Source organism: Lepidochelys olivacea (genome assembly GCF_965140295.1).
Source record: "Lepidochelys olivacea isolate rLepOli2 genome assembly, chromosome: 2".
Lineage (NCBI taxonomy): Eukaryota > Metazoa > Chordata > Testudines > Cheloniidae > Lepidochelys > Lepidochelys olivacea.
The window spans coordinates 113287886-113303653 of NC_140412.1; the positions used below are offsets into that span (position 1 = coordinate 113287886).

The window sequence follows — 15768 nt, forward strand, 5'->3', positions numbered from 1 at the left end:
TACCTGTCATTTGGAAATGTAAAAATAGAGACCACTTTTGGAAACGCATCCCTTAAAATATAATTTAAATTTACTGGCGAGGAGAGAGGAGATTGTTTTTCTAATGTTGCAATGATGCAAGCTAAGTAGTTTTTATAAAGGAGATCAGTAGACCTGTCCTTAACCTAGAAATTGATGAAAATTAAAATCACCAAAAACTACAGAAGAATGATAGTGCTGTAAAACCTGTGCTCATATTCAAATGTCTAACATTGTTTCTGTCTTTTAGAATGGCGGAGACACAGGTGTTGATGGAGAGGCTGGAAAAAGCTGTAATTCGACTTGAATCATTGTTTTCAGATTCACACAGATCCATTGGAATGGAGTGTGGAGCTGTAAATGGAGTCAATGGAGGTATGAGTGGCTCTTCCGAGAACTGCATGCCTTTTTTTGGAATGCCAGATATATAGCTTGTAAGTGGAGCATGTTTTTTGTTCCAAGAGAGGGAGAACAATCCCAGCCCCTTAAGAGCTGCACATTAGCAGAAAGCAATTTTTTTCTTTTTGTAGACTCAGTTGGAACATATCAGGAGGCATCCTTAATCTTAATCATACATTAGCATGCCCTAGAAAATTCAAGATTTGAACTAATCTTAAATATATAGTCCATATTTCAAGCTTTATTGCTCTGTTTTACTGTTTATATTGTTACAGAGTGCTCACCAGTTGCAAATGTCTGCTGAGGCTAATTAGCAGAAGAAATGAGTGTTCCTGAAAAGTCAGAACATACATTTCACTGAAGAAATCAGCAATGCAAACTTTGGATTTATTTTCCAGCTCCCTGAATTGAATTTCACTGTGCAGAAACACTGCATGTAATTGCCTGATCCCCTTAATAACAGCTGAACTTGCTCTTAAGCATTTGGTCACTAATCGCTGCCACTATCGCAGCATTGGCCTTATTTTGTGCTCTCTTTCATCCTCTGTCCCCAGAAGTGCATCTCCAAAGTCCTGGAGTTTGGAACAGAGGAAGGAAGGCTGGAATCACAGTCTACCCACACCTGTCTGTACCGTGTTGCCAAGCCATACTTAACACTGTGCAGCTCTTAAGTTAGATTTTTGGTTGTCCTTGAAATTTCCAGGTTAAGCAAAACTGCATGAGTGAATAGTCAGAGAAAAACACATGACCCACACAGAAGCTGGGAAAATAAGTAACTATTAAAAACTGTGTATTTTCAAAACATAGGCTCCAGTCCTGCAATGAGCTCCTTGCGGGGAAGACCCCTGCATCCACAGAAAGCTCACTGTAGGGTTGGAACCATTGTTACTAAGGTCCCTGTTCTGATTATTTTAATTGCAAAGCCACATCTACCCATGAAATTTGCACAACCCTGTGCTTATGGGGCCAGCTACATCAGATGGGGGGCTCACCACTGGGGAAAGTGCTGCTTTAAAATCCTGGCTGGGCTGCACAGGAACTCAACCAGCAAAGCCTGTCTGTGAGAGGTTGTAAATAAACACATCTTCCAGCTGATCTGGCCCTTCCTATCCTGGAGGCTGCATCCGTCAGTCCCAAGTTTCCTGGAGGACCAGGGGCTACAGGATATTCCCTGTATAGCACGGCTGCCGCAGGCAGTTACCACAGATGTGAGCCCAGAACCTAGGCTGTGCTGGCAGCGTGCATAGAGCCCACATCATATACAGTGTCACACTCAAGCAATCCGTGAGTTTGGAGAGATGGTAGCTGTTCTAGCAATAGTGTTCATTTTGGGCCATTGTTATGTGTGTGGTGTCATGAGCACAGCTATACATTATATGCCTGTGATGGTTTGTTTCAGGCCAGGTTCTCCCATTCCAAATAGTCTCTATGGCTAAACATGATGGCCCAAGTTCCTCACCAGAGATGAATGTGGCTCAGTAACATGACACACAGAGTTTCCCATCTGTATTTATTCACGCCACTTTCCTTAACTGTGCCCCTCAAAGATGGAGGCTCTGGGCATACCTCCTAAAGACATGTTTTAAGCCACGTTATCACTCAATATCCCTAGATAGTCTTAGAGCTTTACAGTTGCACCTGTCTTATAGTAAGGTCTTTATTTCATTTAAAACAGGAATTCATGTAAAAGAGTATATGTTCTTCCATAGTAATGACTCAAATAATTTACCATTGCTTACTTCAGAATATATGTGTGATAAGTTAGGCTTGAATGTATATTGTATTCCATCTTAGTTGGTTAATATCTTTATCATACATGGCTTGATGGAGAAGAGTACACATTTTGGTCCTGAAGATCATGGTGGCAGGCTTGCAGGAAAAACATGCAGTTTCTGAATTACAGAGAGGTCCACAGCAAACTCTAGGATATGATCTCATAAATCAGCAGCTTTGCTTCCTAAAAATAGGTGTAGCTGTGTTCTGTTTTTCTACAGTGTTCGTGTAGTTGATGGGCTGCTGTTTGAGTCTCTGTGCTCCAAAATAAAAGCTTAAAATGGAGTCTCTTGGAGACTGGCATGGATTTTTACAAAGAATATAAATAGGCTTTGGAAAACATTTTCTTCTCCACTGTAAAAATCTTTGTGCGGTAGGTCCCACAAGAAACTTACACATAAACATTTCAAATGGACAAAAGCCCAGAAATCCTTAGAATCAAAGGTGAGAGAAAAGTAAGTGACATAAGGAGAACAGGACAGCCTAGGCTTTCCATCAAGCAGCTTAAGCACAGAGTGCTAAACACAGGCAATTCCAAGTCCTCATTGTCAAAGCTAGTGTTTTCTGTCAAAGGGCCAAAATGCTGTTACTGCAAAAAGAGCTTTCAGAGTTATTAATCAGCGTTCTGCCGTAGTGCAGTGCCAACTGGTTAAGACAGCACTGGGCAAAACCTGGGGTCCCTTCAGAACAGGCTTCACTTTTTACCAAGTAGAGGGGAAGCTCAGGGAGAGAGGCAGGAGAAATTTTTGACCCTGATTCTGCAGAGCACTTGAGTAGCTTAAATTTGCATATGTGCTGGATCAGGGCCATGGAGAGGATATGACGGCATATCAGGGAGTGAAAAAGGGACTGGAAAACATCCTAGAAAAGATTACTTTCTCTGGCAAAATGATATATAAGGTTATTCAGAAAGCCAGTTTGGTGTAAGAAACTGACTCTTACCTGGGTTTCCCAGTAGTCCAGGCAATCCACGTCCAGTTTAAATGGAATCCACTGTATCAGGAGACAGTAGTATATTCTATATGAAAAATTGTGCTTGTACTCATCAGTTTGGTATGTTAAAGGTCACATAGTCATTGAGATTAATGATTTAGTAAAGTTAGATTTTTTCCAGTGACCGGAGGAGCTTTTATCATTAATGGAATTTACAGTTTCGTAAACTCAGACAATGAAACAAGGAGATTCCAATGCTGTGCTTCAGTATACTGATCGCTTAGGAACTGATTCCCTCATATAGTAGAATTGCACTATTGCCGTATTGAAGCCCCACCTTACTAGAAATTGACTTACTGGTTTTTAATGTCTGCCAAACAATTTATAAAGCTTCAGGAATGGGTGTGTGGAATAAACATAGCAGTGGTTCAGTACAGATTCCTTTAGGAGGATGACACTTGTTTTATGTATATTAATAGCACTGTGTTAATAAAAAGGTCTAAATCATGCTTATCCGGTCATTCTGACTTTGCAATATTGAAAAATGTTCATTTTAGCACCTGTTATTTTAGCACAAAGGCCGCTAGCCACATACAGTATATAGATTACATTATTTTCACGCTGCAAGCTAGGTTCCACTGGGAGCAATATTGTTTGGTTGTTGCTGGAAATAATGGTGATGCATTAATTTTCACTGATTTTACAAATCAGTGAATATGGCAAAAGATTACAACAATTTTTTCCCATTTCTACAGTATTTTTCCCTCTGGCAGCAAAGGACAGTATTACAAATTACTGCCTTTATGAACCAGTTGTAATGAAATGCCTTTCTCCCAAAGGTGTAGCACCGTACGTAGAAGCCTTTGATAGACTGTTAAATGGGAGTGTGGCTGAGTTTCTCAGGAATAGCAAGATCCTGGAAGGTGATGTGAAGATACATGTGAGTATTTTCCCATTTTTCCCCAATATAACTGTGGTTGTCTCTAAATACACAAAACCTCCTCTACCAGCCTTGATTGTGGAGAGGGCTATGGAATTCTCATTTCTGTTGCTTTAATTATTAGTAGTAGTAGTTCCTAGAGGTCTCAGTCAGATAAAACTGCATTGTACTAGTGGTTGTATGAACACAAAATATGATACAGTCCCTGTCACAAAGAGTTTACCATCCAAGGCGCTAATATAGAAAAAAAAACCTTACACATATGCATTAGCATACACAATATGAGTAGTTCCATTGCATACAGTTCAGCAAGAGCATGAATATTTGCAGGATAGGGGCCTAATTAAAGACAAGGTGCAACAAGTGAATAAAAAGCAATATGAAGTAAGAAGGTATTAATGTGAACAACTCGGTTCCAGATCTTAAGTTTTGGGGTTTTTTTAATTTTAATCCTCATCTGCTTTCTTTATTTTCAGGACTTTTGCCTATTTTGTTTTGTTTTAAATTATTAAATTGTTTTTAATCTGCCCAATTTTTAAAATCTATGCCTGTTTCTTTTTTCTTTTGCAATAAATTTTGTAACAAGGAAGTTTTATAAAGACAAAGTTAATTCACACTGAATGTGGTCATTTTATGTGCTGATACCTCCCTTTTGTGATCTGGCTTTTTATTTTTTTTAAACTGTCTTTTCTAAAATTCAGTGACAATATACTCATTATCTTATACACATTATCTTAATCCCTTCTGGTCCCCCAGCATGAGATACATAACTCTCTGTGGCATGTTTCTCATGCTGGGGGATAAGGATGGGATTCAGATAATGAGGAGGTTCTGATAACAGCACAGAGACCCCTGGCCAGGACTGTGAGGAGGAGCCCCCAGGCATGGGGAGGCCACCCTGCTGCTGAATGGGAGTGTGTGGAGCCCTCTGCAGCCCTGTCATGGGAGTGAGTGAGCAGGGCTGGAGAGGGCTCCCTGTACAGCTGCAGGGTCAGTGACAACCAATCCCTGCAGGTACAAGGTGCAGGGAAGGCTGCAGCCCTGGCAGGGCAGAGAAGAGTCCTGTACGGGGGATCTCTGCTGTGCCCCACTAAGACCTCCCTCCCTCACCTTGCATCTGCAGGGATCAAGTGTCACCAGCCGTGGCAGTACAGGGGGCCCTCTGCAGCCCTGCTGTCATGGGATTGAATGAGTGGGGCAGAGCAGAGACCCCTGGCAAGCACTGTGAGAAGGAGGAGGAGGACAAGCTTCTGGCCCTGGGGGAGACCACCCTGTTGCTGAATGGCTCCTGCCCTCGATTATCTAAACTCCCAATTACTGAGATAAAATCTGTGTCCCCCACACTGTTTTGATAATCAGAAGTATACTGTATTTTCTAAAAAGAAAAGGAGTACTTGTGGCACCTTAGAGACTAACAAATTTATTTGAGCATAAGCTTTCGTGAGCTACAGCTCACTTTCTGTAGCAGAGGGACAAAGGATGGATTCATCTGATCACAGCTTGCAACATCCTGTCTATCCTGGTAATGTCATAAAGCTACATGTAAATGGGAGGCTCATCGCTCAAAGTCAGTTAGCTGATCTGAGTTGGAGGTGAAAGAGGGTCAGGGATTTTCCCTCATCTCAATAGAGCTGTGTGACCACGCCTTTCCCCGTATGAATTAATCCTTGCCTAATTCACTGCTGCTGCTACTCTACCCCACAAACCCTGTAGCAAGGGAAACATGCAGCATCCACTGAGTTTGCAAAGACAGGGTGTCTCACCTTAGCGGCTGAGAGCATCATATTCAAAAGACCCTTGCATCCAGTCTGCTCAAGGTACAAGAGTTCTGAGGTTGCTCTCTGAACTGGGTCTCTTGTATGGTTTTATACATTATTGTCCAATAGGGTTAGAGTGCCTCAGTCAGGAAGCTCTAGCATATTGGAATGGATCAGGAGATCAGGCGGATCCAGAGTCTGACTGTCTTTAGAAATTGCTGCAAAATCTGGCTCTTCGAAAAAGCCTTCCTACCATAAAAATGACACTCCCAACACTTGTAGCCTGAAGCCCCTACCAGCAAAAAATAAAACAAAACAAGCTAAAAAAGGGAGGGGAATTCCCTAGGCGCTATGGGAATACAAATTATAAAATAATAATAAAATATTTTTAAAAACAAAAACCAGGCCCTAAGCAGAGATTTGACCTCAAAAATAGAGAAGTGCCAGAGCCACCATGAAGTTCACTATGAACTTCACTATTGCAATTGATGGGCAGCAGTATAAAACCCCATGATAAATAGGAAACCTTAGTATTGCATCCTAACAAACAAACAAAACAATGACATGGGCTAATTTACATATGGAATCCCGAATCTCCTCTATGGTAATGGGTACACTGCAAATCCAGCCGCAGACCTCTGCTAATTGAGTAAATCCACTCTAAGCTGGCTACCATTTGACATACACAAATTAGTCCACTTAAAAGAATACTTAAATGAAAAGATTTAATCTTCCTGAAAATGTGGGCAGTGCTGACATATTGTGGGTGCTCCTGGAATATAAATACAATGATAAAGAGTGTTTGTTCAGAGCTATAGAAACTATTAGCAAGTTTCCATTGTATAAAGAAAATGGGATTCTGTTTGTAACCTGTTAAAATATTCTGAAATTTTAGTCTCTGAATTTACAACATGAAACACAGACTATAGTTGCTTTATGTTTCTACTTGCTGCTGCAACAACATCTGTGCTTTACCGTAACAAGCAGAACCAGGAGTGTTTTTCTTCTGGGTGTCTTATAGACCATGTGTCCTAAGCATTATGCTTGCAGCTGCTGTCTCTTTCACATAATAAGCTGAACCGAAGGTTGTATTTTGTTTCAAAAAACACCTGTTGCCTAGAAAACCTCACATACCTGATTGATCAGGATGGTAATATGAGAGAGAGCTCATAGGAGACGTTATATTATGCTAAAGAAATAAGGGATTTAATGTGATGCATTTCATGTTTATTGCTGTAAGAATGGTGTGGTTTGTGTTTCTGATGAAAGGAAGAGTACAGCTACATCTCATGTCTGCTGCAGTGCCCCATTCCTGTGTTTTTCTTAGCTTACTGTATGCTAGTCTTTGGAAAGAGAACAAAATAAAAAAGAGAACTGATAACTAGCTTTCGTAAGCCCTGGTGAACATAACAGTGCAGTAGATTTCAGAAAGATTAGTTCACTAAAGAAGAGTTCGGCGTAGACCCAATCCAGTTAGTAGTAGAATGGTTTTGAATTCAAACTATAGCATGTCTAGTGATGATTATTTTGGGAGGTCAAATGCATTAAAATAGCTAACCACATCAAAAACCAAAAGCAAGGATTTTTGTATAGCCTATTGAAAACAAGCTATATTAAATGTTTACGGCCAGATCTTCGGCCTTGCTGAGCCCCTGTGGTGATGCATATTGGCCACAAAACAGGTGTAACTGGCTATCTGGCAGTGTATAACTGGGGAAACCAACTCTAATCCATGCCTCTCAGAGCCCCTGGGCATAGTGAGGCTGCTCTAACCTGAGTCCAAGGATGAAAAGGAATCAGGGGAGTGCAAAGATGGCCTCCTAGTTTAAACTGCACCCGTGTGGATATTCCAGCAGCCACAGATAGCTGGAGCAGAGGTGCATCAGCTACATCCCCTTTTGCCTGGCCATATCCCCTCCTCCCAGGACTTTGATGAGGGTGACAAAGAGCCAGCTATGCCAGATCTGTTCTACCTAGTGGTTCTGTTACACTGAGGAGACTGGTCAAGCAGTACGAAGGGGCTGAGAACCTGGCTTTGTCAAGTGTTCAGTATGAGTCAGTTTATGTTGGTTATATGGGAGTCTGATATTACAGGCTCCGGGATGCTTTGGGTCAAGCAAGTTAGAATAATGATGTACAAGATAAGATGTACAATGTAATGATAAGACTAGAACATACAAGTAGAGAAGTCTTCTGAGGTAAGGTGTGGATACCGTAAGATTGCCATATGACAATATTTTGTAGGACACGTGGTAGAAAAGAATTACAGCCTCCTTGCCAAACACCTTGTATGATATGTGTTACTGTATTCAAAGAATTGGTTATCTGGTTAACTCTAATCGTAGTTCCCTTTCCTCACATTACAACTTTTTTAGTCCATAGAGGAAAAGGTTACCGGTCTCTCTTCCCATCTAGGTTCTACTATTTCTGCCGAAGAAACAGTCTGCAGTCCCTGGTGGCACAAAGTATATCTGAAAAGTGGCTGCAGTGTCTCAAGACACTTCCTCCTCCCTCCCCCCCCCCACTCCAGCAGGGGTCCTGGAGCCATCCACAACCCCAGCAGTGAAAGGTGGCTCTTCCCGGCTAATGCCCACGGGCTGTGCTGATTTAGCCAGTCCTTTGAGCAGCCTCTGCTTGTAGGGCTCCTATGGCACCCTGGCTGTTCTTCAAAGCTGCCTTCCCTGGGCAGTGCACCTGGGATGAAGCTGTCCCTGCTGGCACACAGGGGAGGGGATGGGGTGATTTTTATACATACGTACACCAGCAGAAATTAATCAACCCCCCTGTATATAGTGTGTGACATTTAAATTGGGTTTCTAGGTAGTTTCTTGAGAAGAAGGATCTTGGAGTCATTATAGATAGTCTTCTGAAAACATCCACTTCGTGTGCAGTGGCAACCAAAAAAGCTACCAATGTTAGGAACCATTAGGATAAATAATAAGGCAGAAAATATCATATTGCCTCTATATAAATCCATGGTATGCCCACATCTTGAATACTGCATGCAGTTCTGGTTGCCTCATCTCAAAAAAGATATATTAGAGTTGGAAAAGGTACAGAGAAGGGCAACAAAAATGATTATGGGTATGGAACAGCTTCCGTATGAGGAGAGATTGCAAAGACTGGAACTGTTCAGCTTAGAAAAGAGACGATGAAGGGGATATATATCCAAGGTCTGTAAAATTATAAATGGCATGGAGAAGATGAATCAGGAAGTGTTATTTACTCCACATCACACAAGAACTAGGGGTCATCCAATGAAATTAATATACAGGAGGTTTAAAACAAACAAAAGAAAGTACTTCTTCACCCAACACAGAGTCAGCCTATGAAACTTGTTGCCGGGGGTGAATGCCAAAAATATAATGGGATTCAAAAAAAAATTAGGTAAGTTCATAGAGGATAGGTCCATCAATAGCAGTTAGCCAAGATGGTCAGTAATGCAGCCCCATGCCCTAGGTGTCCTTAGCCTTTGACTGCCAGAAGCTAGGAGTGGACAATGGGATGGATCACTCAATGATTGCATGTTCTGTTCATTCTTTCTGAAGTACCTGGCATTGGCCACTGTCAGAAGACAGGATACTTGGCTAGATTGGCTACTGGTCTGATCCAGTATAGCTGTTCTTATGGTCTAGGAAGGTCTTGTAGTTCAGGCACTGGCCTGGGACTTAGGAGATCTGGGTGCAGTTCCTAGCTCTGCCACAGACTTTCTCTGTAACCTTGGGCAAGTCACTTAGGCCCAGATTTTCAAAGGTATTTAGGTGCCTAACTCCCAATAAAAATAAATGGGAGTTAGGTGCCTACATACCTTTGAGGATCTGGACCTTAATCTCTGTTCCTCATCTGTAAAATGGGGATAATAATCCTTCTCCCCCACATACTTTCTCTGTTTAGATTTTAAATGGATCAGGCAGGGACTTTCTCTTGCTGTGCAAATACACCACACTTAGCACAATGGGTCCCCAATCTCAATAGAGGCCACTAAGCACTACTGTAATGCAAATCATTATAGGTGCTGAGTCTGTGGGTGCTCCATGGCTGGAGCACCCAAGGAAAAAAATAGCAGATGCTCAGCACCCACTAGCAGCCAGCTCTCCTCTTACCCCCAGAACCTCCTGTCCGCTGGCTACCTCACCAATCAACTCCTACCCCTCCTTCCCAGCACCACCTGCCGCCACAATCAGCTGTTCCACGGCATGCAGGAGCCGCTGCGGGAGAGGAGTGGGGACAAGGCACACTCGGGGGGAGGAGGTGGAACTGGGTGAGAAGAAGCGGGTTAGGGATGGGGCCTTGGGGGAAGGAGTGGAGTAGGAGCAGGGCCTGGGCAGAGCTGGGGCAGGAAGAGGTGGGGTGGGAGCATGGGAGGGTGGAGTGGAGTGGAGTGGGGGCAGGGCCCGGGGTTGAGCGGGCATTGAGCACCCCCAGGCAGAGGGAAAAGCCGGTGCCTGTGCAAATCATTAATGATGGAATCTCATGTCAGTGTCCATGTACCAGGATTCAGCAAATGCTATAGGTGAACATGTACATGCAAGGTCAGACTAATGCAAGAAACATGGTTATGTGGGAGACAGACAAGATTGTCCATGATCTTTGCAGGCTGTTGTATCCTTGCTTTGTGCTGTTCACATTTTTCACAGAAGGTATTAATGTGCCTTGCTTCAAAGCAGTTAATGGTGACATGACATATCTGCAGCCACCTTGCTTTGTCGTGGGCTGTTGCTTCCCAGTTGTTGGGATCAACCTAATATACTTTCACGTTTGACTTCAGTGTGTCTTTATATCATTTCTATTGGCCACCACGAGAACAGGTACCTTACATTAGATGACCATAAAATATGGTCCTGAGTATTCTCAAATTGGCAATAGAACGAGATACCCAGACTAATGCAGCTGAGTGTTTATGAGAATGCTTTGAATTCCAGACATTCGACAATGATTCAGGATTTCGATATGGGGAATCTTGCCCCACCATTTGTTCCTGCAAATGGACCAAACACAGCACATGTGGAACTGATCAAGTTTCCAAATCATTAATAATAATTAGACTAAGGGAAGGTAACTTTCTTTTTCTTCCTGTTGGTAACTACTATAAACAAAATAAGTAATAATCTACATCTGTTCATGACAAGCATTTTATTGTAAGATATAACACTCCCTGTACTCAAATCATCTGTCCTTTACAGGGAGACATGTAGAAGTAGACATTGGACTTTCATGGTAATGATTTTTCAACAGGATCTCCTTTCTATAATGGGCAACTTTTACAATTTATATTGCCTAATTTAACCACGCACTATCAAACCTATTATTTGGCTGATTCCTCATTAACAAGGCAATGTGCTTACAGTGCAGCAGAATGCACACGTGTACTCTCATGTTGATCTTGCTGTGCCCACAGGCTGTGTGGTTTCAGGCATTGTGCTAAAAGTTGAGTCAGGACTCAAAGTAGAGAATGATGTCAGTCTGCCCAATGAAAAGCATGCAGCGGGGCTATCTCTCAGCTGTTGAAAGCAAACACTAGATAGAACAGTTTTCAGGGTAGGGAAACAACAGAGCAAAAGAAAAAAGAATGAAGCAAAAATATTTTTAAAATATCCAAAATACACTTTTGTAAAATAAAGAGAAAATTAAATAAAAAAATAGTCTTAATATGATGTTGATCGAAAAAAACAATATTAAAAAAATCCAGAAATTCTCAAAGTTAAGGTTGCTTTAGTAATCCTGACTTAGCTTTATTGCACATCCTATATCTGTACCATAAAATATTACATAATATAAATTTAAATCTTAACGTATTACTGGTTAAGAAGACAGACAGGAATACAAGATACTACATATGTGCAATGTGGCCAAATTACCAATGCAATACCCACATTTACTTTTGGAATTTCCTGACTTTTGATTGCTTGGAAGCAGCTCCCATGGAAGTCAATCAGAATCTTTCTGTTGATTTTAATAGCAAATTGGATTGGGTTCTTTGTTTCTTAACCTTAATGTTGCAGTAATGCCAGCTTTATCTTAAAAAGGAGGAGAAAAAAAGTCCAACAGACACTGCTTAAAATCGGGAAATGGTGCCCAGCATGCCTAGCTGTGCATTGCTGGCACCAGAAGCATGCACCTGTAAGTTTAAGGGGGGGGGGGGGGAATTCTACTGGGAGTCCTCCAGATGGCATTTGTTAAGTCAGAACATTAAGAACCCAAAAACAAAAATAGTCAATCTATCAACAATTCTATACAACCTGCTTCCTTAGGCTTGGATTCTGCATAAATTTACACACATGCTTAAGCATGTACATTGTCCCACTGAAACCACTGGGACTGCTTGAGGGAGGGAGTAAAGTTAAACACATGCATAAGTGTTTGCAGGATCACGACCTTAGACTGTAAGCCTCTCAGGAGAGGGACGGTATCTTCTTCTGTGTTTGTACAGCACTGAATACCGTGGGATCCTCATCTCAAAATGGATGTTGACAAAATAGGGAAGGTTCAGACAGAGGCTGATTACGGTTTTGTGGGGCCGTGGCCAGAGCAAGTGGGGGGGCCCTCCCAATGGTCCCGCCCCCGTTCTGCTCCTTCTGCTTGCGGCATTGCCCCTGGCCCCACACCATTCTGCCCTGCCCACTGCGGCCCCTGTTTGCTCCCTTCTGCCACCCTCCACTGTGGCCCCAAGACTGGAGAAGCTCTGTTCCCCTGCCCCAGCCCTGAGGCTGCGGCAGGGAGTCAGAGCTCCTCCATCCCAGGCCTGCAGCCAGGGTCTGGATGCTGGGCGCTTCTGCCGGGGAGCAGGGTCGGGACATTGGGGCTTCCCCTGCCCTGTCCATCCTGTGGTATCTGCTGGAGTCCGGGTGTTGGGGCTTCCCCCACTGCCTTGTGCTTCCTCCAGAGAGTGGGTTTGGGGCGTGGGGGCTTCCCCCGCCACGCCCGGTGCTGCTGCCAGGGCTCTGGGCTTCTGCTGCCACACGGCAGATGTCTGCTGGGGCGAAGCGACCATTTTCCGGGACCCCCCCAGTTGGCTGGGGCCCCTGGACACGGGCCCTGTCAGCCTGTTGGCTAATCCACACTAGGTGCAGAAAAGAGAAGAATTATTTGAGATCTGGAAAATCTGCCTTAAATAAGAGATTAAAGAAGCTTCATCTGCGTAGTTTATCCAAGAGAAGGTTAAGAGGTGACTGGAAGCTGAAGTAGACAAATTCAGACTAGAAAGAAGGTGCAGGTAACAGTGAGGGTGATTAACCACTGGAAAAATATAGGAGGGATGTGGTGGATTTTCAGGCACTTGAAGTCTCTAAATCAACATTTGAACTTTCAAATTTCAGCAATTTTTGAGGTATGATAAAAACTGGTGGTGAGAATAGAAAATAATGTTGTCAAGTTTTTTTTTGTAATTCCCAAAACAGCTGAACATAATCAGCTTCAGTTTAAAACAAACATCTTCTGTGCAGAAACCAAACATGAAAAATATCAGCCCATAAGAAGAATTTTGGGGGAAGTCACAAGTGAGTAAAAATAGGGGTCGGGTGGGAGTGTGGTGTTATAACTTAAGCCTTTTCTGCATTCTTAATTCTAGAGGTGGCATCCTCAACTCTGCTCTGTCTCCTTTTTGCTTGGTTAACAGGCCTGAATGTCATAAAGGGGTCCTAAAAGCCCCGGTTGCAGCTGGGGGAGGGTTCCTTTGGCACACACACTGCAGAAGACAGCTGTCGGGTTGCCTTCCAAGGAGCCCATTCTAAGCCCCAGGATAGGGGGCTTGTCAGGGGTGGCACTGCAGCAGGCAGACTTTGGAGGTTCACAGCCATTAGGAAATGGTTCCCAAACCTCTTCTCTGCATGACCCCATTTTCAGATGTATTGTTTCCTATGACCCCAGACAATCTGAAGGATGCCATTTTAAAACAGTGTCCTCTGCACAGCATCACCTCGGAGGTGCAAAATCAGGCTTGAGAGAGGATGCCGTTTTGTTCTGCACATCAGTGGTGTCCACCATGGAGTGTGATCTCGCATACGCCATACATGTGAGGTCATGCTGTACAGAGGATGCCATTTTACAATCCTGCGCACTCAGGATTGCTGTGACCCCACCCACTAACAGAGCGACCCCACTAGAGGTGCCCGCCCATAGATGCGGAACCACTGCAGGAAGGCAATCCTCCTTAAAGCTCTCCTTTGCTGTGATACCTGTAAAAAAAAAAAAAAAAATGACAATGATGAGGCTGCTTTGTGTTCTAAGACCACTGCATATCATGCTGACCAATACTGTCTCATTGTTTCCTTGCACTGTCTGCATGTACCTGTTGCTTGTTTCTTGTCTTACACTTAGATTATAAATTCCTTGGGGCATCTGTTTTTCCCCCTATGTTTGTACAGTGCCTAGCATAGTGGGGTCCTTGTCCATGACTAGGGCTCCTAGGAGCTATGGTAAAATAAATAATAAGAAGTCCTGAAAGGGGGCCATACCTTAGACAGCCCCAAGGCTAACTTATGCTGGGGACCTCTTCAGTCCCAGACAGCCCAAGATTGGGAGAGTACAAAGGTGGGTTAAAGCCGCCGTAGCCACCCATCCTTCTAGGCTGGGAGTTCTGTGCCTGTCACAGTGCTAGCAGACTCCTATGTAGTCCTCGCCAAAATAGAAAGCTGCCCTGATCCAGCAGAAAATCTAAGGGAGAATGGCAGAATTAGCAGTACCTGCCCTCCGCATCAGGGCGAGCTCCCTGCATCAAACTATCGTTGACAGCTTCTTGCACCATTGAATCTGGCCTGTGGTTTTAATTTCTCTCACAGTGAAGGAAAATGTATTATTATTTTTTCATCTCAGAGCTGCAGTGCTACTGAGCCCAGTTTTTCAAGTTGAGAATAATATACCCCTCAGTGTCCATTTTTAAAGCTTTTCCTCTGATGCTGAACAGTGATTCCCCTCTCTTATGCTTGATTGGAGTTATTTGTTTTTACAGGCAGTGAACAAGCTTTTTCATTAATTTTCAATCTCATTTTCTCCAGGACCACGTGCCTTCACTGCCCTGCATAACTCCTCTCCCCCTCCCCCCTGCTTTTTTTTTTTTTTAGTTGGTGGCTGCAACTGTTTGAGTCGCATAGAAATGCTGGGTTTGGAAACTGGGGGTTATTTATTGCAGTCAGCATATATGCAAACAATGAGTTCAGAATCTGCCTCTTCAGTCAGTTTCTAGAAAAAAGGAGTTCAGTGAATACTGAGTATTAACAAGGCACAAGAGAAACTGATGTGCCATTTGAGTGTTGTTTTAAATAAGCTGGGAGTGATGTTGCGGGAGGGGGGAGCAACTGGTATTGTAAATGTGCATTTGCCTCTTTTTGTTCAGATTGAAGCATATTATCAGTATGTCCAGTTTCATGAATGCTGGAGAATAAATTTGGGTAGAACAATCCTGGTGTTGCTAACTTCTGTTATCATATGACATCATAAACTATACTGTGTCACTTCATAATCAATCTGAACTATGCACATATACACAAAAAAACACCAGTGGGTAATGCAAAAATTTATTTAGTTATTTACAAATTTAATTTCACATTTCTCAACAGCTCCTGGAGGTGCAGTAAAATAGATTGGTACAGGGTCTTGAAGTCAGTAGTTAAGTCTGAAATCTTTTTATAGCCTTCTATTTAAGGAATGACCTTAGGTCAAATTCTTCTCTCAGCTATATCACTGTGAACCTGGAATAAATCAATGGAGTTACTTTGAATTTACATCTGGTATAACTGAGGACAGAATTTAGTCTCCTGAGCTTATTCTTATAAAATACCTGTTTAACAGAGACCAAGCGTGACTGCAGAAACTGCATATTTCTTTGTAATCAATACTAAAAATTAAATCAGAGCCCAAAATATTCAAACATGGTGCCTAGAAGTAGACCCCTAAGTCCATATTTAAATACCTAGGACTGGTCTACACTACAAACTTGCATTGGCACAGCTG

At 42.8% G+C, this 15768-nt stretch overlaps 1 protein-coding gene across 1 annotated transcript in view; it reads left to right on the forward strand.

The window, feature by feature from the left end:
• The window catches only part of CAP2 (cyclase associated actin cytoskeleton regulatory protein 2), an 87695-nt gene that overhangs the window by 11331 nt on the left and 60596 nt on the right, over positions 1–15768 (forward strand). The window contains exons 2-3 of the mRNA XM_084618262.1: positions 269–393; positions 3963–4063. Coding sequence (XP_084474388.1) covers positions 270–393; positions 3963–4063 — 225 coding nt within the window. The 5' untranslated portion in view covers position 269. The remainder of the gene's footprint in view (positions 1–268; positions 394–3962; positions 4064–15768) is intronic.